The 26,415-nt window shown below is 43.1% G+C and overlaps 1 protein-coding gene across 3 annotated transcripts in view; it reads left to right on the top strand.

The window, feature by feature from the left end:
* Window positions 1-2,248: 2,248 nt before the first annotated feature.
* Window positions 2,249-26,415, top strand: part of WBP1L (WW domain binding protein 1 like) — a 58,641-nt gene continuing 34,474 nt past the window's right edge. The window contains exon 1 of one of the 3 annotated variants that reach the window (XM_057379701.1): window positions 2,249-2,465. In XM_057379701.1, coding sequence (XP_057235684.1) covers window positions 2,249-2,465 — 217 coding nt within the window. The remainder of the gene's footprint in view (window positions 2,466-26,415) is intronic. The other 2 variants (XM_057379710.1, XM_057379735.1) reach the window with 2 other exon arrangements.

Below are 26,415 nucleotides of genomic sequence, written 5' to 3'. Positions count from 1 at the left end.
GTATATCTGTTCCCTGGGCATTATTAGATTCTTGTTAAAGCACAATTAAAGTAATAGATAAGCACATGAAATGAAACAGATGTCACTCTTGTTGGGAGTGGGGAGAAGCCACAAGTAGACATCTCTGCTCTCTGCTTTTCTTAAGCTCCTTATCTCAAACTGCTCTTGTCCTGCACCCAAAACAGCTTTGAGTACTTTCAGAATGGCACCTGTAGCAGTCTGGGCTGTGTTTGAGTCGAAGGTGCTTCTGGCATGCTCAGAAACATGTTTGTAAAATGCTGTGCTGCTGCCCTTCCCCTGCGCATCACAGCTGTGCTCCAGCTGTTCACCCCTCCTGCCCYGGCAGTTTCAGGGGCTCCTGGCAGRCAGGGAGCTCTGTGCCCAGTGATTCTGGGGCAGCAGCTACACAAAGCCAAGCTTGGGACCATGGCAGCAAAGCCTCAGCCRTTTGGCCACTCCTTTTTTCCTGTCCCCAGCTGTACTGGAGGGGCAATGGAGCACAGAGAGCCCCTGAAGCGCTATTGCCATCTCACATCAGCTCTCCCCCTGCCCTGGGGAGCAGGACATGATGCAGTTTATTGCTTATGGGCAGAAGAAGAGGTTTGCTCTGGGCTCAGAGAATTGGCAGCCATCCTCAAGACAGACCTTCCCCCCCTTTCCCTGAGCTTATAGCAGTGGATTCCCTCGTCAGGTCGACATGGATTTATGCCAGCTGACAGTTCAGCTCAGCAGGGTTTCTAGGTTTCTAGGTTGTAGCTGGAATCTCCCCCGGAGGATTCAAGTCATCTCAACAGCTCACATCACTCTGGAGATGGTCACTGCAGCCAGTGACCGCCAGCCCTCCCCAAAAAACACACTAACTCTGCAGCCTGCCTTGGTCTCACTGGGGAGCACAGGAGCTGCTGCCAAGCTGTGGCCAGCCCGGCCTCCATTTCCCATTGCAACAGGAAGGAAACCTCATTGCCAAGAGTTAGAGCCAAACTCATCGCCTCCTTGGGAAGAGCAGCAAGTGTTAATTGCTCTCCGACAATGAGTCACACGTGATCTGGGCTTGTCCTGTGCTCCRGTGAACTCCATGCCTTCTCCCTGCTGTGCCTCTAATTTCAGGGCTAGCTGGGAACAGGAATAAAGCTCCTCCAATAACTGTGTGTGGTGGAAATGTCAGTGTTCCAGCATGTTTACAACCTTTCTTCAAATGGTAACCACACCAAAGATGTCACGTTGGTCTGCAGCAGAGCCGGCCTAGGGGCTGGGGAGGCATGGGAGGCTGTTGGGCTCTCTCAAGCACTGGCAATCCCAGCCAGAGGGCTTGGCCAAAGGCTGCTGGAGCCTGGGGTCTGGCTGCCACAGGAAGAGGAGTGAGCACGGTGCARGTGTGATGGGTGAACGCCTGCTGGCCCACACTGGCAGCAGATGGGTGAGCTGGTCTGGCTGGGCTAGGTGCAACCAAAGACTGCCCTGATAGAAAAATGCCAGGGTAGAAGATAAGCTGCTAAGTCGATTWTTTTTTTCTGCCTTTCTTAACGTGTTATCTGGACATCTGATAAACCTCGCCATGCCATGGAGGCTGTCTGGCATGCTGGGAGTGGCAGTGTAGAAACCCTCTGACACTGCCCCAGAAACATGGGCTGTCTCYCCCGAGCTGTGAATCCATGTCAAGTGTGGGTGACCCCACTCCTGCTGGGTGTGTGCAGGGTCACAATGGGGGGGAGGGGGTGCAACACACTGGGACACAGCTGCAGCAGGAGATCCTCTTCTCCATGCTGTTCCTCTCTCCCAATGGTGGTGGCACCAACACGTTCGTGCTCGCTGGACACTTGAGTCCAGTGCCATGCTGCTGCTGCTGCCATCTCAGCACCTTCTGTTCTTGTCAGTGTGACCCCAGTCCAGGAAGGCTGTTGGGGTTTGGGGCAATGTGGGTGCACTGTGGACGAGGCTGAACAGGGGTCATGGTAACCAGGAGTGACCAGGCGAATGGAGGRTAAGTGCCGGGCTGTCACAGGGGGCTGTGGCTGTGGAGGAGGATGCCTATGAGCCCCCTTTTCGCAATGCCCCGTTGTGCTCCCGGGGTTCCATTGCAGGGGGGTGCAGTCCCCCCACACTTTTCCAGCCAATTCCGCCACTCACAACGTGGCGGCCCGAGCACGGCCGCAGGCTGCCACCCCGCTGCGCCACACTCAAGATGGCAGCTCCCTGGGAGCAGACCCCGCCCCTCCMGGTTCCGGCTAAGCGACAGCGCGCTGAGCCAATGGTGAGCCGGCAGCCGGCCCTCCCGCCCAATAGACGCGCGCCGGGGGCGGGGCCRGGTGCGGGGTGCCCCTGGGCTCCCGTCCCGGGCCGCAGTCGGGCCGGGGAGGCGGGAGCGGGGGGTGGGGGGGATGGCGAGGAGGCTCCGCGCCGCCATGGCCCTGCTGCTGCTCCAGGCCCTGCCCGAGGGGCTGCCCGCCGGCGTGGAGCCCGCCCAGGTAGGGGGTGGCCCGCTCGGGGGGTGTCTGGGGTCGCGCCGTGCCGGAGAGCTGCGTCCCTGGGACGGGGGGCGGCTCTGAGCGCGGCGGGCTGCGCCGGCTCTTGGGGCAGGAGGTCCGGCGGGGCTGGCAGGGTGTGCATGGGGTGCCAAGAGGAAGAGGCTTTTGGGGGCCCGTCTAAGGTTTGGGGAGCCCCGTGACTTGAGTGAAGCTGGAGGATATGCAGAGCCCTGGGTCTGGGGGTTTCTGTSTACCGTGGAGATGGAGAAGTGTTGTAGGGATCCAGGCACGGGTGGCAGTGCCGCTTGTAGGGGCTTTGTGCGGCACGGTGGCTGCAGGRCTAGAGAGAAGGGTGTTTGACTGGRCACCAAGGGAAAGGTGGCTGAAGCGAGGGCAGGAGGCTGGAGCTGGCAGGTGCGCAGGGGCCTGTGGGTGGAGGTGCAGGTGTCTTTTGGSGGTGGTGACAGTGAGCAAGGTGACCTGTGAGGGGACGAGGCTGAAGGAGGTTTGGAGTGAGCTGAAGGGTAGCGGTGGGGCAGCTGGCCAGAGGACGTGGGTCAGCAGCAAAGTGGGACCTATGCGGTGCTGCCCAGGACAGATGAGCTGGTGTTCCTGTGGCAGGAGCAACGGAGATGAGGTTCGGCACAAACCTGTGGGCAGCGGGAAGGAAGAGGGAGCGTTTTCGACTGGGATGAGGGGAATCAGGCCTTGTTCTTTGTAGGCTCTGACYATCCATTTACTACCTTTATCATACCTGTAAAGTTTTAATGAAGTTGCCTCCCTCGTTTTCATCTCTTTACACTGCTTCCTGTCTGTGCTGCAATATGTACTGTTCTCATCTCCAGTGGTGGTCTCGAGTATAGACACCTGTAACTTCTCCCACATTGATGTGTATGTTCACTGACCCTCAGTGAGGACTGCACTTGGCCAAGCAACCTGTGTGTGACCTGGATCTTATGGTTATGGAGTCAATATGTCTTTTTCACCCCATGTAGAATATGGATGGAATATGATGACTTCTGATTTGATAAGGTCTATTYTCTATGAGGTACAAATGCAGTTTGCATTTGTTGAAGGTCAGAGATAGTGAGATGCTGATCTGTGACTGTAGGTCACAGGTGCCATGGGGTGCATTGTGTTTAATGTCACAGGGATGCAGATGGATGTGTCCTTCTGGAAGGGGTCCACTAAAATACTTTTCAATACTTTTGCAGAAGAAGGACGCGAGGAGTTTGTYTGTGATTACAGATGCTATTCCTCTTTTGAATTATGTTCTTTTTTTTCAAGGTGTTGAGAGCACCAGATCTACTTTAAAAGCTCTGTAATTCCCTGTTGGTAGTGCCATCCCAATTCCCTTTCTGCCACACTGAGGCTTGGGCTTGGCTGTTGCTGCCCTAGGGAGCCAGATGCAGGATTGTGTTGAACTGTGTGTTTTCCACATTGTCTCAACTGCCTTTAACAGATGGAAGTCCTGGTCYTTGTTCCATTTCACCTGCAGGCTGAGGTACATAAACTAAATGTAAACAAGCACATCTTTGAATGATCCAGTTTGATCTCTGGTTGTTGTGGTATTCCAGCTGTGAGCAGTGGTCAGGTGGTAGGATTATCTGTTTGGTAGCTGAGTCTCTTCAACCCTATACATGCTAATAAAAATGTCATACCTGCTCTGAAGGCTGTACAAGGTGCTCCCTGCCTCAGACAGGAAGTAGAAAAGGAGGAAAGGAAAAAGGAGGAGGGGRTGGAAGCAATTGTACAGCTGGATTGCATGTGGAATAGTGGCATTTGTGACTTATGAATATACTCTCCAGTCAGTGCACCAGAAATAATCCTAAAATAATATGTCTTGAGTGGTACAGTATATGACAGTGGGGGAGAACAGCTTTGGCTGCCTACGTTTTCTTTAAGAGGACTTGGATAGGGATGCATTTTTTACTCATTTCCTTTTCATAGTTTGTCTATATAAAACTCTCACAGCTTTTTTTAGATCTTAAATGTATACTCTGTCTGTCAAAAGGCTGGTATTATCTCACTGCGCACTAGAGATTGACAGCTGCCCACTCAAAACTGAGAGTGGTAATGTAGGATCTTGAGAAATGAGCATGTAACAAAACTTCATCTGCTTTGATGTTGCCTTAGAGCCCAATTTCCTCAGAGCCAATGGKTTTGTAGAGAAGAGCTGCAGCGGGGCAGTGCTGGACTTGGAATATCTCTGCACCAAAAGTCCCTGTGTTTCTGCATAAAACTCTGACAGCATTTGTCTCTTGTCCTCTCCAGAGTGCTGTTGCCCTTGCTGCCTCTGGTGACTGCTGCCTACTTCCATATACCTTGCGGACATTTGCTGTGTCCTGACTGCTTCTGCTGTCAGGGAGAGCTTCTTGCTCAGGACCTGTGCCTCCTTGCCTGGAGAACCGTACCATAGACCTGGTGATCTAAGGCTGGGCTGCAAGAAATGTGTCCTTTAAATAATTCAGGAGGTGGAGCTGTACTGCCTAGCACTGAGCAAACATTCAGCAGAACACACTGTGCTCTGCAGGAGGGTCTGATTTTTCAGGTTAAAGTAARTCCAGGCTGCCCAGGATTGTCAAAGACACTTCTTTTAACTAAGGTGGATGGAGAAGAAAATTATGAGCTTCATGATGACAAATGATATTTTCTGTCCTGCGTCCAAGTTTAGACCATGACTTTTCACTTCAGTTTCACTTGTAATCAGAGCACAAAACGTTCTTGGGTGAAAAGCATTTATTAATAGATTTCAGCAGAAGTACTACAATTACATTGTAATAAAATCAGGATAAACATCACAGAAGAAATTTACTCATGTTCAGTAGCAGCTGTAGAAGTACAGCCTTAGCAGCACACCTTAGCTGTGTGCTCCCTCTCAGAGAAGGAAAAAAGAAGTTAATATGTTTTAAAATGAACTGGCTAAAATTTGTAGTGAAAAACTTCAAACATTAATAATTTTTCTATTTCTATTGTAGTTTGTCTCTGCAGGGCAGAATAAAGACTATTTGACCATCTCCACTACCTCCCTGCTTTCCATGTCTGCAGCTTAATTATCACATAGTTTTCTCAACTGTTGTTGTCTTTAAAAACAAGAGATTTAAGTGAATGTTAACTATGTGACAAATCTGTGGAATCCATCTTTCTCTAATAAGGTGGTTTTGAGCCAAAATCTGTCAGAATCATGTTCTTCTTAAAGACCCATTTCATTCCAAATTAAAGAGATTTCTTAAAGTACTGTGACTTTAGGCACARTTCATCATATATGACAAAGAGGACAGATCCTTGCTTTAAGGAGTAACTGAGCGTGACTGTCACTGTGGCTAACACCCCTCTWCCACAGAGTTTCTGTCCAAGGCTGTGACCGCAGCTCTGATTGCACCAATGTGGAGTTGTTCTGTGCTTCATCCAAGAGTTGGCTGGATTCAGGTCCTTTCAGAGCATCACTTCWGGTAGTTTGTGAACTGAACAGCAAAGTTTCAATTCTCATGTAACAGAGGCTCCTCATCTGTAAATTTAAACCAACTTTTTTTGATTAAGGTAAAGGTAATTAGTTACAACTGCACTTGTGTGTCTTCTGAAACAGAGACAGTGTCAGGTTCCTTCAGGAGGAGAGTTGCTTGTGTAACCATAGGATGCATTTTGTCTGTCTTTGTCTGTGACTCTTGTGTTTTTGGCTTGCTAATTTCCACAATTTAGGCAGGAGGCAGCAGAGATCAAAGTACATGGTGCACTTGCTCAGAAATKGAACCTCTAAATAGCTGTGCAGGCTGGATTAAGGACTGCTCCCTCTGTGACGATTATACCATTGTGAACTCCAGTGTCTCATCTGTATAAAATGCTTTCCTGCTGATTAAATTGTGTTTGTGAGTTGCACTAATCAGGATAAACACACAATGCTATAAGAATTTCTCCTTGCGTCTTTGTAGCTGGGCAGCAGATGGAAAACCTGGTCTGAAAATGTCCAGTGAAACCTGGGGAGAAGAGAGGCAGTTTTCTTCAGCACAGTCAAGGCATCTCTGTGACTGGGACCTGTTACTGCCTTTCTGGGAACGTCACTGTCACAGCAGGGGTCCTGCCCAAAGTGGTGATTCTGCCATCAGCCCTGTTAGGGAGGTAGAGGATGGATGCACTCAATGTTTGGCTACATTTCAACAACATTTACTCAGCCCTGGCTAAAACACCCACTGAACCCTCACTTTGATTCCTAGAAGTGCTGCTCCTCTAAGCATATTCAACAGCTGCTTTTCTGCTGGCAAAAGTGGAAACTGCTCTTTTTATATGGCTCTGTCAGCCTATATTAACCTGGTGTTATGTTGATGTTCACCTTCATCTTTCYGTGTTATTARAAAGGCACTAATGTTGGTGATAGTTTGTGGTTTTTTATAATCCTCCATATGGCCATCTTCTGAGGGAATGGGCAATATATTTAGTAAATGMAAACCRCCCACCTTTTTTTTTKYSYYTTTTTTTTTCTCTTTAAGTCACATTGGGAGGATTGGCAGGATTGAACAGACATTAGCTTGTGGCAAAAAGCTGTTGTTGGGTTAATGATCCTCTGGCCTACTTCTGCATCCAGTGCTGTCTCTGATGTGCCCTGTGGTTGTGGCTGTGCCTATGCAAAGGTCTTCTTGTCAGGCATCTCCTGCAGTTTCAGTAATGCAGAGCTGCACRTGGCCTTTTGTTCTGTCTCCTGACAATATGTACTTGGTACCAGGTTTGGGGATATTCCTCTGATCTGAGCTGCCTTTCTTTACAGGGTAAGAATTTGCCCTTTCTGGTTAGCTGCRTAGGAATCCTCTGAGTTTATTAATGCATTTAACCAGTGACTTTATGGCTCTACACAGTCCTGTCTTGCATTTGTTTCAGGGCGTTCATGAGTCCAAGACAACCAGGCAAGCTGTGCTGCTGTTTTTGCAATGGGAAAGGACTCAGCAWGTCAGAGATCTCAAAAGCTGTCTCAAAGCTGGCTGGTGGCAATCTTGGAAGGGCCATTAGTCATGGCAGGGCAGAGATGCTCATTGCATGTTGCTGGACAGCCTGATTGTGCCGGTTTTGGTCTCTGCTTCTGAGGCAGAAAGAAGAGCACAGGGTGAGGGATGCTATTCTTGTATGAGTTCATTGAAATGCTGAAAGGGAAGTTGGGTCCTTCCTTCCCCCTGCTGTCCTGTGTGATTAGAAGGCCCACAGCTAAGAAGAGACGTTTTGAGATCCCAACACCTGGGTGCTGTGGCAGTGGAGCTCTGGCAGGTGATTGTGTGTCTGAGCCCATGAGCAATGCACATAACAAACATGTCTGAAATAACAGCTGCTTGTAGAGGACAGGCTTGCCAATCAGGAATTGCATGCCCCTACCTTGCTTGTTACAAGAAGTGTGTTAGTATAAGAGTCACAAATGAAGCTTTTTTCTTAATTTCATCATCAGCAAATACTGTTTGACTGCAAAAGGAAGGCTCAAGGTGCTGCAGAGACCTGCTGTTTATCTGCTTGGACAAGGAAAAACTTGATTCTTCTCTAATGATGTGATTATCAGTGGGATCACCACCTCCAGTATTATTTTTAGATGATAGCTGTGGTCTGTGCAATGGCTTATGAAACTGTAGCAGAGCAGTTTGTATGCTGGGGTTTGCTAGGTGCAAAGTGAGCTAKCTGATGGTAGCAGACTGATGCAGCAGGACAAACCATTTAATGCCAATGTGGCAAATGGTCCCTGGCATCCCTGAACAAAACCTGCAAGTAGAAGGGAGAGACTTTATTTTGTGTGGAGGCAGCTTGTGGTGCTGCTTACTTGAAGGCCTTCTCTGCTGAGCCATCCATCCACTTGGCATTACCTAAGGTTGGTCCAAACTAGCCAAAGAAGAAAAAGACATGAGAAATGTGATGTGCAGGAGATTTAGATGCAGTTTTCTCACTATTCCTTCTTCCCAAGTACTTTTATGCTGGCATATTGTAAACCAAATCCAGTCACTGACAGTGCACTGGAGGCGTGTGAKCAAGTGACTGAGAGGAGGTCTCCGGTGTGCTTCCCCAGAGCTGCTTTGGCCAGCAGCATTTTAAATGGCATCTTATTCACGGTGGGTTGCAGAGGTGTAGGTGGGTATGTCAAGCAGCTGYCAGGACTGACAAGCTGCAGGGTGCTAGGTTGAGGGGATAAGAGACAACAGGACCTTTCCTTTTCTCACAGAGGATCAAGACTGCAGTCTTTAGGACTAGCAGAGAAAGAGTGAACCTCAAGAAAGGAAAGATCTGCTAGCAGTAAAGAGGATTCTCCCTTCTTTCTTTAATATTTTCCATTACTATGAGGTGGAAGTTTGTTACTTCTGGTGGTGATGTGTTCTTATTTCATCTCTAGTTTTGGTGTGTGCAAGGCAGTAATAAAAATTTCAGAGGCAACTCAAGAGCAGAGGTCCATGGGGTTTGTTTTTCTGTTTGGGTTTAGGTTTTTGTGTTTTGGTTTGGGTTTTGTTTGTTTTTTTGTTTGTGGGGGTTTATTTTTGAGATCTGGGAGAGAACCTGAGAARAGCAGAAACTAACCCTGTCTTGGCTCTACTTCAGGCTGAGAGAGCTTGTCAAGATACTGATTGGCTAAATGTCCTGGAGAGGGAGAGTGACTTGAGCAGGAAAATGGATTTTGTTAATGAAAGAAGATAGTTCACAGAAGAAGGTGAGCTTTATGTAGTTACCAGTGTCTGTCTCCCAATCCATTTTGAAGCTGCTGACCAACTAGAATGAAATTTGATAGGAAGATACCCCAAAGATGCGTAAAATTTCAACAGAATTCCTGAAAACAGATTGGCATAGAGACACCTTAAAAACCCAAACAAGCAGGGAATCACTGAGTGAGAAGCTACATTTGTGAGCTTGTTAGCACTGTGAATTTTGTGAGTTGGGTTGACTGAACTGATATATGTCCTAACTCCTGCCAAAGCCTCAGCTGGAGCTCACAGTTTTGTGWGCCTGCAAAGTCAGTCACCCTTGTGGAACACATTGATGGGAGGTCAGCTYTATGGACCTCCAGTGGYTACAGCGCTGCTTTTATTTTTCTTTTTGTCTCCTTCTGGCTGAAGAGCAAATTAAAGGTGAAAAGGTTGATAATCTGTAGAAACAGSTATGAAGAGTGTGTTTTGCCAGGAATCTCACCAGCCATGCTGAGCTTTCCATGTATAAAAGATGTCAAGTGTTCCTTTGGAAGCAGGGAAGACACTTGACCATTAATGACTTACCTGCAGGCAGTGTAGAGGCTTTTTAGTGAACAGAACTGAGTCACTCTTTTCTCTGTGTCCCAGCACGCTGATATGACCAGCTGACCAGTACATCAACTACTGTTGTCCACAAGAGACTTTTTTTTTTTTTTTTTGCTTATTATGGAATCAGGCTCATAATCAAGACAGTCTGGGATAATACTGCCAGTCAAACAACAGTGTAATTGTGGCAGCCACACCAGAGGCCTGATACAGAGAGAGTGCAAAATATTCAGAAGTCCTCTCCCTTGCCAAGTTCTGTGTTCCTCACTCATTGTAATAACTTTTTTATTTGTTTACACTGTATCAGTGTTTGCTTGTTTTTTTTAAAAAAAACCTCTCTCTCTGTTTGGGATCCTCTTTAAATCCCAGGTGGTGGATGACTGCCAACAGGMACCCACAGGAACTGCATGTCTTCTGCCTCTAGCAGAAGATCAGCCCATCCTGTAGCATAAATTATTCCCTGTGACAGCCATTCCACTGGTGGTGGGCAGAAAATCCACTCCACAGAGCTAGCAGTCTGGAAAAGCACCTTTTAGAGCTGAGCTAAATAAGAATTAGGAGGGACTGGTGTGGAATGAAAGAGTTAAATGGGGGCTGAGATCAGAATGAGCCTGGAGCTAAAGGAAGGGCTGGAGGAGGTGGTGGRCATGGTACAGAGCTGTTGTAAACACTGAACATAACCTTTGAAGAACGCAGTGTCTTCAGGGCCAGGACACTGGGATGACTTCATCACATCCTGTGCATCAATTGTAGCTGTAAAATTACCAAACTTGCTTCTCTTCTTGAGGGGAGGAAAGACATTTCTTCAGATATGATCTTAAAGGGCTTTAGTCTGCTTGGACAGCATGTAACAAAACTACCTGAATGCATGTGAAAGTCATGAGTCATGTCTGGGTTTCCTGTGTGGTGAATTCCTCCTTTTCTTAGTGGTTGTCTCATTTGTTCGTTTTCACACTGGTTTTCAAACAGTGAATGCCGAAGAGGAGGAGRAGGAGGGTTGTGCCTGTGTTGTGTTGTCTTCAAATTACCTTGTTGTTTTGACTTCTGTCTTTGTMGAAGATGCAGACTTCACAAACAGGTTGCATTTGACTCACCAATCTCCTGTGATCTGCAGCTTAGATAAAACAGGTTTGCAGACATCTGTCATTGCYGATTGTCTCCATTTACTGACACTTAGCACTTGGACTCCAACAGAGCCTGTCGAARATCCCTGTGTCAAAAATAAGAGCTCTTATTTTCCTCTACATTTTTTCCTAGCTGTATTGTTTTCTTTTTGTCTCATTGTTTTGCTCCTTTTYCCTACTCATCTCACTTGGAGTTTTTGCATCTCACATACTTGGTGGTTAGTATCACTCTTATGTTTGTGGCTCATTGTTTTTACTGATTTTCTTGATTTTCTGCTCTGTCCTTTTTACCTCTACTTTCCAGAGTCTGTGATCATACTAAACCAGTGGTTAGGCTGTTGAAACAAGAGTTGGGAAGTTTTTCTCCTCAGCCCCATTTTGTGCTCTTAGGCCCATCCTCTGACTGCAGAGTCCAAGGATCAACCTGCCAAAGATGAACGTACAAGATCTGGAGCAATCATTTTCTGTTTTGAAACCCGCAGTCTGCTTTCTCTAGATGGACTAGCTGAAGAAGYAGTCCTCCTTTATTTTCAGCATAGTATCTATTTATTGAGAAGCATTGTGGCAGGAAAAGTTTATTTTAAGGGCCAGACAGATCTGTTGTTGCCTTGTTCCACTTTTCCTGKCATGTAACTTCAGGCTGGTATGAAATGTAAGGGCTTGCTGAATTCTTGGTGTGGATGAGGCTCAGACTAATCTCCATTTTTCACAGCCTTTAACAGAGGAGATAAACTTCGGGGACCACAAAGAGTGACAGTGATGGTTTCTTGTCTGTGTTATATTATCTAACAGTATGTAACCAAAACTCTTCTTGCTGTGATCCTACTCTAAAAGATTTTAGAAGTGTAACCAAAGGATTAAATACATTGAGTGTGTCCTGATAAAACAGCACTAAATCTGCCAATGCAAGCAGTGAACATTTTGGCTTTGGCTGGAAAACGTAGGCATCTTCAGGGGTGGAAAGCAGTACTAGACAAGATGTTCACAGTGGGGGTGGTGTGTGGCCCTTGCATCTTGATCTTTTGGAACCAAACAAATGGAAGGTGTATTTGTGTCCACAACGCTGTGTACCTTGCATGAGCRTAATCTGCAGGCTGGCTGAGTTGCTGCTGTTGATGTAGCCATTATCATTACACAAAAAAGTTAATTTTACAATTCTGGAAACCTTAAGTTCTAGTGGCACTTCACAAGCTGGGAGAGATTCTGAAATTAATGACTGACCCTAGATTTTGTTAGTTTATATTCTTGTCCTGAGAGCTCTTATTATCAGTAGCTCTTCTTGCAGGCACTGCCTGCCAACAGTCCTTCTGGAGGCACTTTTCCTTCAGGACAGGGTGCAAGGTAAAACTTGTTTATGATTTTAACTAGTATCTCTAATTAAAGAAATGRTCTTTAAACATACTTCTTTCATCTGGTTCAACCTATTAACTTGTTCATTTACAAGTCTTGCACTACTTCTGTGTTGGTCAGCTTTTTCCCTATCCTTGCACAGGCATTTTGCATATGCTACAGTCATGAGGGCCCTTGTGGGTGAAGTGTCTTGCTAGTTTACTTAACTCAAAAGATTAATACAAAGATAAACAGTGGGAAAAAAATAGGCTATTTCTTGGGTTTAGCTGTCGTTGGGCATTTTTTAGGGTAAATTTATAAATATTATTAAAAAGTAGTTTTTAAAAGTCCCAGTAGACTCCCTAGTCCTTCCTTTGACACACAAGTAGTTTTGCAAGAACTCTTCAGTTGTGGTCCTGGCTTACCACATGATATCAAGAAAGTATTTTCACATTTCTCATTTACAATGGGAACATTAAAGTGGCAGATATACTGTGAACTATATTTTTTGTATCAAAATACCTGGGGATTGTGTGCTACCAGCTGTGTAAATACTGTGTAATTTTCCTTTTCAGCTGGATGTCCTGATGAAAGTCTTCAGGTCTAAATTATTAATTTTTAACTAAGAAATACTTGCTTTTCTTTTGCAAGGTTTTGGTCCAAAGGTTTTTAATGCCCTCAAGTACTATGGTCAAACTTTACCTAATTGTTGAGATACAGTTTTATTGTTGTTGGCTTCTTCTGTACTTGAGTGGAGACTGTTCTTCTATTTATCTAGAAAGCACTACTGTAAATAATCAACATGTGAAGACACATGAGGATTGAGCTTTTGTGCTCCTCACAAATTGCATGTGCTCTGTTTACTGCATAGAAAACAATTAGTTCAAGTGAAGGCTTTTCCTTCTTTGCATCTCAGTTAATTGGTTCTGTAGCAAAGTCAAGACATGGAATTTCTTGTRTCTTATTTCCCTTTGGAGGCAACAGCACTCAGAGATACAGCTTTGRGACCAAAGCAGCAGTTTCAGTGAGCAGAGCAGTGTGAGGATTGYGAGCTGGCTGAAATGCAGATGCAGAATCTGAAAAGGGAGTGCAGAACCCAGACTGGCAGCGCAAACTGTTTTTACAGCTGCATTTTGGCTTCTGGATGCTTAGTACAGGGTAGTCTCTTTTCTAGGCCTTTGAACTGCATACCATAATCTTTGCATGGCCATGAACCACAAGAGCCTGCCATGCATACCTTGGRGAGTGAAAGGGAGAGGAAGCCTGGAGCAGGTTGCCAGCAGGTCCTGATCATTGCAGGATGCTCTTGGGCTGGGCAGGCAGAGGAATGACTTCCAATTGCCCGTGAGATGTTGTGGACGTCATCAAGAAAGCTTGTCTTGCTTTCTTTGGCACCAGKAATTCAACTACCCGGCAACCCAGCTGCTGGGAAGGCTCAGACATCTGTTTTAAGTTCCTTGCAGGATGAGATACCTAACTTTTCTGCAAAGAGTAAGATCATCTGATGTGTCTAATGAAGACATTTTATATGTGCACAAGGAAGAGACATCCTTAATTTCCAAACGAGCATGTGTCTTGCACTCTTGCTATTTTACATTTCACCTTTCATTTAGGTGATGAAATGAACCTTCTAGTTTGACTTGATAGTTCTTTAGTGCTAATCTGTCTCCTCTGGTGTTTGGGCTTTCCATGGAGCAGAAGCCTTTCAGCCTTCCTTGTCCTTCCACAAAGARGGAGCAGGCTGTTTCTGCGTGGGTAATGGGTGTTCGTCCATGCATTTGTTACTCTCATTAAAATGAGAGCTTGTTCAGTTTGTATCAATAACACCTTTGATCCTCTTACGTAAATGCAGTACTGGGTGTCCTGCAGAAAAGACCTCTTTAAAGTGCTTTGCAATGTTACGCTGCTACGTGATGGTTAATAAAAGTTCATAAACCTATACTGGACTGGAGACCAAGTACAGTTCTCCATATTGTATTCTGCAGCACACACGATTTATTCTCAGCTGATTGACCTCATGTGGACTTGTGCCTATGTAAGTAGCAGATGAAATCAGTGGTCTGAGCACTAATCTGCAAGTTGCGGACAGTAGGTTATTATTTAGTGAGAATGCTACACAAGTCTCTTGCTACAGCATTTTCACTCAAAAGGTCACTTCCGTGAGTTYGAGCACAGCTGAATTTAATGTTCTTTCTCAGCAAGGCAGGCCACAGTGGAGAGTGCATAATTATAATAAATACAACTTTGTTCTCAGCTGAAAAATCCATCTGAAATAAATTTTTCCAGTCCTTCCAAGAAATGCTTTTAGTAAGATAAATAAAAGCAATTCTTGCCGATTTCACATTCATTCAGCAGGAATGTTGGTGGGTGTAGGGTGCCTCCACTTAAGTCACTCATCACATTGCCTTCTGGGCTCAGTCAACTTGTATATTGAATAGCTGGCTAAGGATAGCATTTGCAAATTGGGTTTCTCGCAAACCAATTAAACCCAAGTTCATTATTTCTTACTTGGTTGGAATCCTGGTTATTATTTTGAGTAAAATTGTTCTTAGCAACAAGTACATAGAGTTCAGTTAGACTCTCAACTCAGACAAACTTTAAACAATGCTTTGATAGGTACATCTGGTTTTCGGGATGTGTATGTATTTATACAAGCTTTTGTGGCTTATTTTCTGGTTGGCACTTCTGTGTAGTCAAAGTAGATTTGTTTTCTTCTGTGTTCTATTTCACAACAKTGGAAATACTGAAAAGGTCTCGGCCTAAATATGGAAGGAAAGCTAAGAGTTGTACTTTTCCCCCTAACTTCTAAGCAAGTACTTAAAAAATATCCCCTTTTTGCTTTCGTCTTTCAGAGACTGAACAGAATGTGAAAGGTCTTATCTTCTCTTTCTTCCTCTTTTTGGAGGCCTTTCTAAAGGAAAGAAGAGCCTGATATGTAGGAAATAAGAGACTGATGGCTGCAAAGAGAGAAAGCAAGGGGAGTTGAGTGAAATCTGAGTACTCTAGACTTCATTAAATTCAAGTGATAGTCCTGGGCCTGAGGATGTGGAGTGGAAACTCAAATTTACTTCCATTCACCTTCTGTGTGCTAAGTTAGATACTCATCTCTCAATGACTTGGTGTCTTTTTAAGCCCCAGTGGATTTCCATTGACACCAGAGAATGATCAAAAGGGAAATATACTCTCTATTGCTTGACTGGACTTGTGCCTTATGGTCACATTCATTTCATATTGATTGGGAGCAGATTTAATCAGCACTTAGATCATGATGGTCTGCCTTCTTTTCTCAAGGTATTATTTTCTCTCCTTGCTTGTCTACTTTATTCCACTGTCTTCCTTTTCCTGATGCAAGTCTGTGTGTTGTCTGCTTTATCTGTTGAAGCCATCAGGACTTGAATACTTGGTACTTGCTAATGAAGCTTGCTTGGCATTGAGAAGGCCAGGGAAACTCACTTAAACTAATGGTTTTTTAAGATCTCTCCAGGCACCCTGACCCTGTGTGCAGACATGGTTTATTTTAGAAAGATTGTCTTAAGTTAGAAAATCAGCTCTTGTCCGAAAATGAAAACACACATTAATCAAAACCTAAATTTCATGTGGGTTGTGTAAACATGTAATTTGGGTTAGATCTGGGCATTGGAAAATATGTGACACTGTTGTCCAGGAAGTTCCAGTGCAAGAAACGTGGGGAACTTCAGAAAGTCACATTAACTGTCTCCTTGGGGAAGTGCCTCAGAAATCCTGACCTCTGCATTTCCTCTGTGTGTGTGACGCTAGTGGAGATGATCACTTGAGCAGTTGCAACATTCTTGTGTACATGAGTTTGCATGACAGTATGAACTGTGGAAAGAGTAATGCTGTGCTTCCCAAATCACCTCCCAGAGACTCCCTCTGCCCCTGCACGAGCGATCACTTTGATGGTCCAAGCGCTGTCTGCTTCCATCCATGCCATGTGTCCTATGGTCAGATCACAAAAACCTTTTTCTAGGGGTCCATGCACTTSAATTTCTAGGGGTGACGGTTGTGGTGCTCCCTGGCCCCTCTGCTCTTTGCCAAGCTRCCATCCAGTGTGTAAGCTTTTAGGCTGACACAGATATCCTGTTCCTATCCCCATCTTTAAAGTTTCCTGTGCAAGATGTTTGTTTTACTCTCCTCTTTATCAGCSCTAATGAAAGTTGTTATTTAAATATTGCTCAATATTTTCAGCATGATTTTGGGGTGACTGTTAATTCCTTCAACGCCTTGTTTTGTTTTAGAATTTYTAATCCCATTTTCTATGACTAAGTTCAGCTGCGTGGTTTCCTCTGCAAGGATTAGGGTTTACTGCTATAGGTACGTCATCTTGCCTTTGAAGCTGCTTGCTCATGCTTTCCTTGGCAAGTTCTGGCAAATCTGCTTAGAAACAACAGGGATTGTATCTTTTTGAAGCTGTAAAAGGGTTAATCGGAAGCATGTTTATGAAATCAGGTTGCTTACCCTTACAAGCTTTTACTGTGAYCTTTTTGAATGCTTTTGGAAGATTTATCACCTGCCTTTGTAATTCATATTACATTTTTCTTTCCTTTCTTGAAGCTATTTTAATGCTRTGTGTGATATTGTAAAAATTACCTATGATAAGTGTTCTTGGCAAGTCCTGAATTGCACACCTCTGGATGCCAACTGGAGAACGTGACTGTCTTCATGTGGATGGCCTAACAGTTTTGTCTGGTATGTTGGGGGGGCTGAATGAGTGTAGGGCAGCTGAAGTACATCTGTAGGTCCAAACCAAACCCAAGCAAAGCACTTTAATCCCCCAGCAGGCAGATCAGTGTTTGTACAGATTCTTCTTCTCAAGAGCCTTTTTGTAGAATTGGTCACACTTGTGTTTGAGTTTGCTTATGTGATGGGGAAAGAGGCTGATGGGTGTTCATGGGAGYATTATTTTTCACCAGGGAGATTAAAGATACTGCTATTGAGGAGGAGAAGTCTTTGGAGATTCTCCAATGAAATGGAGCACCTGCACATATGTAGTACTTTTTGAAAAATGTTAAACAGGATCTCCTCTCTGCTGGGAATTGTTAATTGTGCTTTTAGCTCTATCTGCCTTGCTGGCARATGTACATTGTGAAATTTTTACAACCAAATAAAATATTAGAGAATGCTTCTCTTCAAGAAGAAGCTGGTAGCTGCCTTCAGCTGATACCTCTTTGAAACCAGGTGAGAAGCATGTGCTTACCTCGTTGGGACCTGCACCTGCCTGCACTGCCATAGCACCAGGGTATTGATGCAAAGCTGTCCTGCAGAGAGCCTGGATAGTTCTGGAAGGGTGGATATTATGATGCCAGGCTTTGTATTGTGTGTGTAATGCAGTTGAACAGATTGTGAACACCTTAGTTTTTCTAGTAAGCTGTCTCAAAGTAGAGCTGTTTGTGCATTTTGATACAAAATGTGTCTTCATTTTTAGCAAATTTCTAAAGCCATGACAGACTCTTGGGACTTGCTCTGTTTACCCCTGTCTAGTTGTGRATGCTGAGCTTTGCAAGTACTGGCTTTTGGTACAAACTCATGTGTTGTGTACTTGTAATACAAGGATTTTTTAGAAACCCATAGGAATCAGGTGACTGTTACTTGTATTTTCTTGCTTGTTAAAATAGCACAAATGTAGACTCTTACTTCTGAAGATTTAATTTCTTCTCAAGGAAGTATCATCTCTTGGGATTTAAGTACTTGCTGATCTCTGTGGTCACAGTTAAAGAACTACTGAGTGTCACATCATTAGGTCACCAGTTCAAATCTAGTCCAAAGAGGTAATGGGCATTTTTATACCCCTAATGCTTTCATCAGGATTTATGTTTACTTGCTTGAAYTAAAATTGAAGCATCTGCTATTCAAAATTATGGTTCAAGTGGAAAATAAAGACTAGAAGCAGTTCTTTCCATAGCCAAAAATCCTTGTTTGACTTGTGTTAGTATCKGTATATGCTTGTCAGCACACATGGAGCTTTAGAAGGAATAAAGGTTGTAGAGAAATGGATACATTTAGTCAAGTCTGGTATTTTTGGTATGCTTTCTATGACTTTTAAATTGCAAGAGCCTTTGAATAAASTACAGGCTTTGAAGGCAAAGAGATTTTGAAATTGGAAATGCAATGGRAGAGTCTTTTGAATGGCAACTGAAACATTTTTGGATTAAGTGTTTCTGAAATGCTTCCAGGCAGCTGCTCTTCTAAAGGATGATGGTTGGTTGGTTGGCTTTTTCTTTTCTTTCTTTCTTGTTTGTATCTTGCAGCATTCATGGCACAATCTTTGTAAGAGCTGCACTGCTGAAGCTGACCTCTAAACTCAGGTTTSTGGTCAAGAAGTCTGGACTTCAATGTGGAGTAACATCTAGTACCTACAGTAGTGTATTGGATTGTACCTTGCCTGGGATGCAGAGAGCTTGAAGAGTTCAGTTCAGCCACACAGCCTTTTGCAGCTTCATGATTCCTCCTTGTTGAGTTGTTATTCTAAAGTTGGGAAATCTTTACAGTCTCTTTGAGATATGTTAGGATATGGAAAGCCTGGCAAATCCCTGCAGTCAGGGGCTGACCTCTTGTGTGCTGGGATCTGCCTGCAACCGCTTTTACTTCCAACCTTTTCCTGAATGTTTCCTGAGCKCTCTCTGGCTTGTTTCAGGGATCAGCTTGGCAATGTTATCAGGAATCAATAGCTGGAGTCCTTCAGGAAAGAAGCTGAAGATGCTGAAGTATGAATTCTGGTGTCCTGGTTGTTAGAATCTGTTAGCAGAAACGTCAAGATGTGAAGAAGAGAGATGTGAAAGCCGGTACAAGTGTTCTTTTCTTTGGGCTCCTAAGCTGAGAAATTAGGATCTGAGGTGGCTTCCCCACCCCAAAGGCTGTTGCGTAGGTTCCCATGCATCTTGTACCATGGTGACTTTTGTCAGTATTATGAGGTACAAAAAGTGGGTGAGAGGTGTGGCGAGAGAAAAATCAGCTATTTAATGGCATGAAAAAAATTGCCCATAGAGCTTGAGTTATCAGAGTGGCACTTTGTTACAAGGGTTCCAGTCCTGTGAGTCTGAAATAYGTGTTTTCATGCGTGTTTACTCGGTAAAGAGTCTTCAGTCATGCAAAGGTCAGAGTTCTTGGCACGTTGAGAGAAACTGAGATAATTCGTTTTCAATCCTGATGCTACTTATTGCTTCCATTTTGCTGGTTATCTCAGAGGCTGTTGGCAACGTATTTATGACTTCCTGCTTGGAATTTTTGGTTACAATCAAGGATGTCAGAAGTATTGAGTACCTATTTCTGTGTCTCTTTTGATGCTGGTTTTATAAACACAGTATTGAAGTTCTGCTTTAGCAAAGGAATACCAACTGCTAAACTACTTCTGCCAGTATTTTAAATCTCTGATTGCTTTTTGGCTTGTAACTGGTATCAGCCAGGAATGATGCATGGTTAGGAATCTCTCTAAATTATCATCCATCTTTTTGCTGGAGACCAAAAGAGGAAAGTTACTGAAGTGGAAAGAAAAGTTTTTTTAAGCTGAGTCATGAGAAGATTGGCAAGTTCAAGGGAAAATTCAAATCTGGTGTTTGCTTGCCATAGTTAACAATGAAATCCTCCTTTACAGAGAGAATTATGCTTTCATAATTCCTTGTTTCTGTGGAAGAATAAAAGAAAATAGAGTCGTCTTGATAATTTATTTTTAATATAGATATTTGCTATAAGACAGGAGTAAATGAAAGGCARGTGCTTCTTTTTACTGACAGTTCTCTAAAGATTGGCCCTAAAAATATGATCATCATCAACAATTAGTAGTTTTCGTAAACAGAATGATTTTATATTTGCTTTCCCTTATTACACACAAATAACTAAGTCGCAGAATGTCCTCTCCTGAAACTTGTGAGCTTTTAAGAATTCTGGTTGTTTTCAATACATATACAAATACTAATACACTGAACTAGTATGAAAATACCAAATGAAAAATGAAACATRTCAAATCTTTTGTGTAATGTTAAGTAATAGGTGTTCTCTAAAAACATTAATGACTTACTCTGTTTCTAAYATAGTAATTCTATTCTTATTCTGCTGGTAGAAAAGGAAAGAATACAAAACAGTGACTTTGCCAGACATGAAGCCCAGYACAGTTGAAGAATGGACCACTAGTTATTTGGAGTCCTGGTTCTGTTTTGTATAGAGGCCATAAATAGTCTTGTAAAAGAAACCTGGTAAAAAAAATGTGTTACCTGTCTTTTTGAAAATAGATGGAATAGATTGCGGAAGAACATAYTTGTCAACAGGAAGTAACCATAAACTTAGGAGGACTGCAGGCATTGAGCACAGCAGAGCAAGACTGACATGAATAAAGACAGAACCTCTTTCCCCTCGCTTTTCAGGCTGTAAGTAGGACCAGAAAACATTTTATCTGATGAGGGTGGAGCAGGCTTTATGTCCCYTTTGGTGTGTGTTCAGTGTCTTTGTGTAAGTCTCTCTTGGCACAGGCTGGGGGCCACATGGAGTGAAGCTGCACAGCCACAGCTCTTCCACTCCCRGTGAGTGTTTAGATATTAGTGGGATTTGATGTAGGTCAAATTGAACATGAGAATTTCAAGGTGTCCCTGTGCAGATTKTTGTCATGCTGCCAGATGTGCTTTACTGAATTGTTGCATGTTGATTGAACATTTGAACAACCTTTTGTGATTGCATTGATCAAGATAGTACATTGGGTGTGTTCCTCATCCAATGGGAAAAGTGAGGTCAGTGGGAATGAATGTTGTGCTGCAGCTTGGACTGGAAAACAGATTCTTTGGTGTCCTGAGAAGAMTAAGTCTTGGACTTCTGCTGTGGGGCATTCAGTCTAACATGGCATCTTAACATTCTGTGGCAAGTGACTTTCCTGTATTCCTTGTTGGGCTGCTCTAGTTGTTCAGGTGATGGCCAGCTCTGTACATTGTTCCCTGCTTTTTCCTCTGGCAGGCAAATCTTTCTGTTGTCCYGGTGCACATGCTCCAGCCTTGTCTGCCATCTTCTTTTGCCTCAGAATTACCTGCTATGTTGTCCCTTGCAGATGTGCCCATGGGTCCCACCCTTCAGAAACCTGCAAGCCTGGTTTAAAGTCACTTCCACAAGCTTTCTGGATGTGATGCATAGCATGGAGAGCCATTTGGATGTTGGGCTTTCAGATATTTGAATATTGTGGTGGCAATGAAGGCAACYAGAAAAGCAACAGACAGGAAAATCCTTCTGTCTGCTGCATCTGCCAGTAGCCCTGGGGGAATAAAACTGAGATGTTCTCTTAACTCCTCCACTTTTTGAGTTAGGTCTGCTTGTTTGTTCAATGAATGAAGAGTGTTTTGTCTCAGTACATATTCAGAAGTGGGATGACTACACAGAGGGCTCTCAAAAATTCAGAGAAGCTGACGTTGGCACGCTCATATTCTATACTGACAAAGTGTCACTCCTGGTAATTTTATGGCAAAACATACAATCTTTTCTTCTCTTGCTTTTCTCCACAGTTTAACTCATCTTATGAGGTTTATCTCTGATCAAAGGATACTAACAAAACCTTTTATCTTCTTGGTTTTACAAATTTGGCTTAAAAATTCTCTGCTTCAAACTTGGCAAATGTTGCCTTAGTATGCAAACAGTGGGAATGGGATAGGGGAAATCACTTGGCTGTTGAAAAACTACATATGGGAAAGTCACATGGAGCTTTCAGTGTTTTATTTATAATTCTGCAAAGGCCTCTTCTTATTTGTAAAATAGGAGAGACCAAATAGTGGATTCTGGAAAGCAAACATCTAGATTCTTCCATGAGTAYTTTTAACACAAATATTAACTTCACAGATTGTGACACACTTTCCTCCTTAAATACTTTTTTTAGCCTTCAAGATGTATAACTGGTAAACTAACATTATGAAGAAACTGTAACTCCTGCAGCATCTGGCTTTTAAAATTCTAATKGTGAAGCCGTAGGAGATGCTTTGTTTTCATTTAGCAAATACATAGTGAGTTTCCAGGAAGGTAACTTGATTTGCCATAAGCGTACCCAGTGGGAACCATATGGTTTTCATGTTTGGCTTTTACTGAAGGATTAGATTATTTATTTCAAAATCTCTTTTTCAGAAGAGCGCTAGTTTTAACATTATCATTAGGTAATGTTTAAGTAAGAACTTTTTGCATTTTCAGATTCAGCTGGATATGAGAACACATAGACATTTCCAAACACAAGTCCTTGGAAGGATTTTACTAGTTAATAGTGCAACCATGAATTTTATGTCAGCTTGATTCTGAACAGTGTTTTGCTGATACCAGTATAAGATAACTGTATTATGTGAAATTGCTTAAACAGAGCTAAGAGAGCAATAAAAGTGATCTGCCCAAGAGGCTTTAGCATTTTCCCTCTGCTCAAATTGCTGAACATGACTAAGTCTTTGCAGAATGACATCTAAGGTTACACTTGGAGTCATTAGGTTATAAACAGTCCACAAAATGTTTTACATACTTSATGTTAATAGTCCTCTGAACATCAAGATTCCCTGGGGAGAAATGAGAATATGCACCAAAAACATTCTCAGTCTTGAGGTTTATCCACAACTTCCTAGATCACTAAAGATCAGCTGTCTCATGAAGACATTATTGGACAACAAATTTTGATGCTTCTCTGAGTGTTTATATGTGGGGAGTATACTGGGTAGCACCCTTTCTTTTAGTTGTCAGATTTTCATATTTTTGCTGACTGGCTGAGTTGCAAATTATGTTTGAAAATCTTTCTGACTCAAATTTGGTAAATTTATATGAACCCTCATGTTCAAAAATGTTTTTGAGCCCCAGGCTGTGTTGGGACAAAAACATGGTAAAAGTATTCAGATCTTGACAGAATGTCTGRATCTRTGCTATTGAATAGAGAGAGGATTTCTTTCATTTCTGTTTAACCATAGTATGGCTTAGAGGAGTTGGGGGTGAGTTCTTAACTTTTCTTGAAGATGCCAGAGAGTCTCTGAGAGATCTGACCCACCACGTTTTGGCCTTTTTTGCCAAAAATAAATYGGTCTCTACTGTTAAAAAATGGCTGTTCCTAGACACAATCCAAGTAMAACTGGGTCTGTGGCGGGACTGTTGAACTTGGGAAAATGGTCTTGTCTTTTGTTCTGGCATTAGCATTTACTGCTGATTATGAATGCTTGGCATCTGCAGTGGTGCAGCAGCAGCCTGTGCTCCTTGCCTGTGTGGTCAACTGACCTAGGGCAACGCTGTGAAATAAAATAAAACCTCCAGACCACCAGCTTGTCCTTCAGAAACTGATCTTATTTCAGATTCCACTGTTACTTTGTGCAATACTGGGATTTATAGACCTGGCAGGATGGCTCTGGCGGAGCTATCAGATTACAGCAAGATCTGGGCTCTCAGTCAAACCCCTGACTTAAGTGGTATTTCGAATACCTAAGGATGCAACTTACAAGGGATGTCCTTGGCATCTTCCTGCATCAAAATTTCTTCCAGGTCACCTAAATGAGAGGCAAAGAGTGGAGGACTTARCAAGAATCTGGTGAGAGTTGCTGTTAGCAGCAGAGACTCCAAAGCTTGCTGCAGTTCTTGGATTGTAGAGAGCCACTGGTGCATCTTTATCCTATTGGGAAGTTTAAGAAGAAGCATTTTCCATATGTGTGTGTTGAGTTTTTAGAGGCCTGGCTGTTCCTCGGGGTAGTTCAAAAGCTGGCTGAAGACAATTTGACAGCAGCACTTCACACTAATGAGGAAGCAGCCAGGTTGTACTTCCTCCAGCCTGCCTTGAAAGGGGAAGTGCAGAGGCTCAGCCGTGCAGCGCTGCCAGACCGGAGCATAAAACAGTTCAGAGCCTTTTCTCTAACTGCACASCTCAAGCATACACTAGTTGCATTTATGAGAATTAAACCTTGTCCAGCATGCTTTGTCTGACAGCAAAGCTGCTTGATTTGTGTCTGTTAYGGTTCTGGTTTCCRACTTGAATCCTTCAAGCATCTCTGAGGGTCTCTTTTGGTGTTTGGTGGGTGCATTGAATGCTACTGGTTCTGCTGATTTGCTTTGGCAAATGAAATTTCCATTTCACTGATAGGTTTTTACATTTGCAAAAGACKGATTGAGGTTTTTTGATTTTTCTTTGCTTTGAATTTCCCAAGAATTTTGGGACATTTTTGATGGTCACTTATTTTTCCTCAGGGTGACTTCAAGTCAGTGTGAGCTCAGAATGCAATAGTCCACTGTGTGCTGACGCTATTAAAAGATACAGCCGTGCTGTCAGTTATGCTGAATTCTTTCCACAAATGGGGTATATGTGGTAAAAGTTCTTAACATTTTTCTTTCTCATGCCAGACCTGCATTTTWAAGGGATCCTGAAAATTATTATCATCTTCATTATATTTTGTTGATGTTAAAACCATCTACTAAATAAAACTATCTAAATCTGAAGGGACAGTAAAGATTTTACTGTTTGTATTGCTTACCTTTGGTGTAAAAATTGTATTGCAGCTGGTAAGGAACACACAAAGGCTTAGGCAAAGGTTCTGCAAAACAGTGTTAGGTGGGAAAAAAAAGGTATTGATCTAAAATTTAATGAGGGAAGTGAGTGTACAATAACTCAGTAACTGATACAGACTGAAAAGATTTGCTGCTCTTGGTTCTTGAGGGGAAAAAATCCCTAACAGMAAGTGCACAAACTCCTGTTTGTAAATCTGCGCATACTAAAATAAATATTAAATGTATAGGGAGTCAGATTTAAAAAAAAAAAAAACAAGAAAATTTAGAAAATGGTGAAGTGCTTCAGTCTCTAGTGAAGTACTGAAAAAAATCCCTGAAGGTTTTATAAGCATCTCTAAGGCAACAGGAAATGAGCAGTGTGGATTTATCAGGAAYAACCTCATGGGAGGGGGCTGGTGAATTTAATTTGGTTAATTCAATGGATATTTTACAGCCCAACTTGCATGAGGTAGCACATTGATTATGGGATGCTGAGTGAAGATCTGTGATCAGGAGGGTCCATTAAGTGAKGAATATATGCTAAGGAGTATCTGTGGTGGTGACTGGGATCCTGGAGGGGTTTGTTGTGCCTCTGTGCCAACAGTTTGGGAGACAAAGAGAAAACATTTGAGATGCAGATGGAGGGTTGTGTGTGTTTTTTAAAACAGGGGAAAAACTTGTAGAAATAGCCTGAAGCCTATTTCACTTTTCCTCAAGTAAAAATGCAGAATACTTGGTGATGGAAAAAGTGAAATAGTCTGGGATTTTGGACCAAAAATAGAATGCAGTTCTTTCAGTTAAAAAAAAAACAAAAACAAAACAAACCAAATCTTTAATGGTGTCTAAGTGTCCTGTGCAGGTATTTTGTAACACTGCATGCTAGTAAATGATATGCACCGTTTTGGATCCCACATTTTAAGATGGGTTTAAGTTTCAGACTGAGAAAACCATTGAAACCATGATTTAATCCTTGTAGTCTAGGAAATACAGACTTCTTTTGTCTTCTGAAAGCAGCTTATAGAGGAATGGAACAATTTTCCAGGTGATCTAAGTTAAGAAGATCATGATGATCAGTTGTCTTGTTTTTAGTGGAAAAGAAAAAATTATTGGCTTATCTTGCACTAAGGGTTGAGTTTATGTTTAAAGGGCATCAAGCACAGGAGCATATCCTCTGTGGAGGCAGTGGGTACACTARTGATTGCAGCTGACTTAAGAATAGAGAAATGTTGATGCTTTGGGGGCAGCAAATCATTCCCAGAGCAGTTTGACAGCCTGGTGCCTCTGGGTTTGCCTCTTCAGTTTTCAAAYAGCCCTGACTTGAAGCCTGTGTTAAGAAACAAGTGCTGAAAGGAGGACAAGTCTGATGGTCAGTCTGTAATTAAATCCGTAACTAAATMCTGCTCACAAATGTTGCTGTCTGTCCCTAAGTTCTTTATGTAATTTTACCTGGAAGATGTCTTTTCAATGGTCTAATGACTTTACAAGGTGCAGGTTGGGTCTCTGAAATTAAAATGGTGGTTAGTTTTCTCACTTATTTCAAGRAGATGAGGGTTGGTCCTGGTGTTCCAAAGGAGATGTTCAGAATTTCTTCTCCCCAAATTACCTCCTTCAGGGGAAAACTGCTATTGTAGGAGCCTACAATGTGTCAGAGGTATTTCTAAAAATGGAAAAATGCTTCCCTCTCTTGGAGTTTCTTCTTTTAACAGTCACCCACAGGTCTGTGAGCTTTCTCAGTGTTGAAGGTGACATGTATATTGTTCACCTTTTCAAGAAGAAAGT

Source organism: Malurus melanocephalus, unplaced genomic scaffold (assembly GCF_030028575.1).
Source record: "Malurus melanocephalus ecotype Western Australia unplaced genomic scaffold, MMel_1.1 scaffold_12, whole genome shotgun sequence".
Taxonomy (NCBI): domain Eukaryota; kingdom Metazoa; phylum Chordata; class Aves; order Passeriformes; family Maluridae; genus Malurus; species Malurus melanocephalus.
This window is presented reverse-complemented; position numbering and strand designations above follow the sequence as displayed.